Here is a 3,771-nt window from a genome sequence, read left to right as displayed (position 1 = left end):
GGTAAGTAGACGTGGGATGGTTTTCATGCTGGTCAGACTTAAATACAGGGCTCACTCCTCACTAGAGCAGCATTCAGGTCACTGAGTCACCCTCCATTCTGCTTCTTGGTCTCGCATCTCTTCACCTCCTGACTGCCTAATGGGTCTACTTCAAGAGGAGGGCTGGAGAGTTCCTTAGCTCACTTCTGTGTGGGTGGCCCAGCAATTAGTGCACTTTCCTAGGAAATAGGTGATGTTGGGTCACGTTTCTGATGGGTGATGACTGCCTAGATGCTGAGCAAGTGCCCTAACCACTGAGCAGAAAGGCCAGAGGGTCTGAGCAACAACCGGTTGGTAATCACGTGTTCTGCAGCTACAGCTTTGGGACTTAGTTGTCATACACATATGAGTGTGTAGTGCCCAGGCATCTGTTCAGACACAGTGCAGTCATCTACGCATGCTCAGTAGCTATATGAGAACTGTGTGTAAGTGCATTTAGGCCTGCAGAGGTGAGATACGGTTTAGACCATGATACAAAAATGCTTTAACAGAAAGGTGATTGCAACTGGTACAGGTGACAGCAGGTATCACTACCCCTAGCAGCACTGAATCCTTGCACAGGATGGGGTGACTGGCACTGAGCACTGGCAGTGCCTGTCTTGCATTGCTGGGGCTAGCAGGTGACTGTGTGGGCTCGTGGCCATCGCTGCTCAGCGGCTGTATCTTTTAAGTGCTGTTTTGTCTGATTTTCAGGTCACTGAGAGCGAACCAAATGTGATGTGGCTTGCTGGACTACACATTCCGGAGTCGTATCTCACAGCTCTTGTACAAGCCACATGCAGGAAGAACAGCTGGCCACTGGATCGCTCCACTTTGTACACACACGTGACTAAGTACAGCACTGCTGAGGAGGTCACCGAGCGCCCCGGACAAGGTAGCACTTAGTTCAGGCACAGGTTGAGAAAGGCGACCCGCAATGAACAGCCTCTAGAGGCCCATTAATAGCAAAAAGTGTCTTCACAGGAGCAACTTGGTGTTTTTTCCCATAGATGCTTTAGACAAGCTGTTACCTTTTTCTGTCTTTCTGCAGGATGTTTTGTTTCTGGTCTGTATCTGGAAGGAGCAGACTGGGACATTGAGAACAGCTGTCTCATCAAGAGCAAGCCCAAAGTCTTGGTGGTAGATTTGCCTATTCTAAAGATCATTCCTATTGAAGCTCATAGACTCAAGCTACAGGTATGACCACTCTGCTGATAGCAGGTGTTACAAGTTTTTTGTTGCTATTACCTAGATTGCTTGCCAGTCCCCTTTCTCTGTCTGCAGACAGAGTACGCACAGGCATTTTAGTAGTATACTAATATCACTGTTTAAGGATGATTTCTAGTATGACATGTACACTACCTCATTTTTCCTCCCTCAAGTAGTTGTCTCTACTAGTATCTATCAGCTTAAGCGCCTTTTTTTATCAGTAACTAACCCATATATCCTCAGCCAATAAAATTATGAAATAAAAATAAGCAACTGCTCAAAAGATGCTGGGCTTGCAGTAACCCCCCCAAGTCCTTGGATGTTACAGGTAAATTGTATTTCAGCTTTTTTCTCTTCCATCTTTGGGCTTTAGCACAGTAAATCCCAGTTTCTAAAGCCACTGGCTACACTAAATATAAGGGTCCACTTCTGCAGACACTAAGCCCTGCTTAGGCTGCTTATCCCTGGGCTTAATTTTATTGTATAGAGCAGAACGACTTCCATGAGCAAAGGTTGTGCGGGGCCATGTCCTCCCTTGTACCTCAAACAATACCTGCCATGCTCATTTACTTTCCCTTTCTTTTAGAACACATTCCGGACCCCTGTATACACAACTTCCATGAGAAGAAATGCCATGGGTGTTGGCTTAGTTTTTGAAGCAGACCTTTTCACCACAAAGCACATTTCCCACTGGGTGCTGCAAGGGATTTGTCTCACTTTGAATGCTGACTGACACCAGAAAACATCAACTGCTGGATTTTCCATGCACAGAATCCATTGCTGGCACATGAAATCACTTTGCACCAAAAAGCATCAGGTCAGTTTTCCGTAGCTCAGCGTGTCAGGGGAGTTCAAAAGAGTTGCTTTAAAGAGGACGGCTGACAGAGATTTTTTAAATTAAATATTTGCAGCAGTTTTTACTAAGCTGGTAGGCTTTAGCAGTACAAAGTGCATCTGATTTTGCTACTTCAACTCTGTTATCTATGTTTGAAAAAAATAAAAGGGACATCAGCCATTTGTGTTTCCTTTTAGGACCTCTTCAGTTTAAACCACTAGTTCTGAATGTTTTGATAGTCAAGGCACCCCCTCATTAGACTCAAGGTCCCCATGAAAAAGGTCAGCTCTTAAGTTTCGCTTGTTTTTTGACTATATAAAAATAACGGAGAGGTTTTTTGTTGCAAAAAAGTCAGAAAGACCACAGCAGGGCAGAATGTTTTTCTTTAACACTGGGTTGACCTTGAGAATTATGTTTGCACACCTAACAGTGCCTTCCATGTGGTACCTTTGGAAGGATCTCACCCCAGGGTGCCATCGCACCCTGGTTGCAAATAATTGATCTAAAGGAGGTGGGTTGATGCAGCAGGTGAAGTGGTAACACACTCAAATGAAGCACACACACATACTGTAAGGAACGTTCATGATTGTAAGAAACTTGTTTTTAATTATCCAGTGCATCACTTCTAGTGTCTTTTTTAAGAGACTTCTTCCATCAGAGAACAAACAATTGCGTTGTTCAGTCATACAGCAGGTTGCCACAAAAATATGGCGACAGTCAAAACCAATGCTGGTTAATGCAATACACTTTAAAATGGTAAAACATTAAAACCACACACCTTCTTTTAACCATTTTCCAAGGACGTGGGTCTTTTTCTTTTATAAAGAAATCCTAACGAAACTTGGTGTATACTACCAAAACACAGTGCATGTGATTGACAGAAAATGCTGAGCAGGTTAATGCCAAAGAGACGGTGGACTGTCTTTGAAGAAGCAAGCCTTTGGGGGCTAGTCAAGATTAGTGTCTCACTAACTTGCGAGAATGGTGATACAGCCCCTGCACCCTATGGGTATGCTCGAGTGCACATTTTAGACGTGTCAAAACTAGCAAAAATGGCCTTTTTCGTGCTCAGGAAACTAATACTTATACAAGGCAGAGGAGACCAGAATCACACAGGGTGTTAATTGTGGAAAGAGGAGTAAAGGCAAGGCTGCAGTGCCATGGGGAACAAGAGGCAGATAGGGATCTTTATCAGCGTGAAGTATTGCATTGCTGAAGGCACACTTATTTATGTGTAAGAGCTGGGCGTCATTATTTTCCACTGGTTTTACTGCAATTGAGTAGACAGAGCAATACCACAAAGAGGGGAGTGAGAGCATACCTAACAGATTATGGTCCCTTTATGCTCTTTCCCAATAAATCAAAGCGCAAATGCTGATATGAGCAAGCTGATTCCTTTTTCTTTGGGGGACAAGCACACTGCTGGAAGATAGTTCCTTAGGCCAAGCTAAAGACAAGCCACATTCCCCTGCCCCTTGCCCTCCCACATGACAGAATGAGAAAAGGTAAGGCACAACACATGAGATTTCCCCACCTCCATAAAGTATTTGGAGAACTAGGGCTGAGGGTTACTAAAGACTAGCCAAGGAAGCCTGGCAGCTGATGTGGGGGTGGGAGGGTAGTCTGGGTTAAGCACTCCCAAGTTAACTGCCCCACATCCCAGCTAAAACATTATCTTTTAAATATTGAGGAGCTGATAACCCCCCCCC

The 3,771-nt window shown here is 44.5% G+C and overlaps 1 protein-coding gene across 1 annotated transcript in view; it reads left to right on the top strand.

Annotated features, from left to right (window-relative positions):
* Positions 1 to 2,242, top strand: part of DNAH10 (dynein axonemal heavy chain 10) — a 92,876-nt gene extending 90,634 nt beyond the window's left edge. Inside the window, exons 77-79 of the mRNA XM_019507118.1 lie at positions 733 to 913; positions 1,070 to 1,215; positions 1,814 to 2,242. Coding sequence (XP_019362663.1) covers positions 733 to 913; positions 1,070 to 1,215; positions 1,814 to 1,960 — 474 coding nt within the window. The 3' untranslated portion in view covers positions 1,961 to 2,242. The remainder of the gene's footprint in view (positions 1 to 732; positions 914 to 1,069; positions 1,216 to 1,813) is intronic.
* Positions 2,243 to 3,771: the final 1,529 nt, after the last annotated feature.

The sequence above is a fragment of the Gavialis gangeticus genome, unplaced genomic scaffold (genome assembly GCF_001723915.1).
Source record: "Gavialis gangeticus isolate Ggan-Ray unplaced genomic scaffold, GavGan_comp1, whole genome shotgun sequence".
Lineage (NCBI taxonomy): Eukaryota > Metazoa > Chordata > Crocodylia > Gavialidae > Gavialis > Gavialis gangeticus.
The sequence above is the reverse complement of the archived record's forward strand: the minus strand, read 5'-3'. Positions and strand labels throughout refer to the sequence as shown.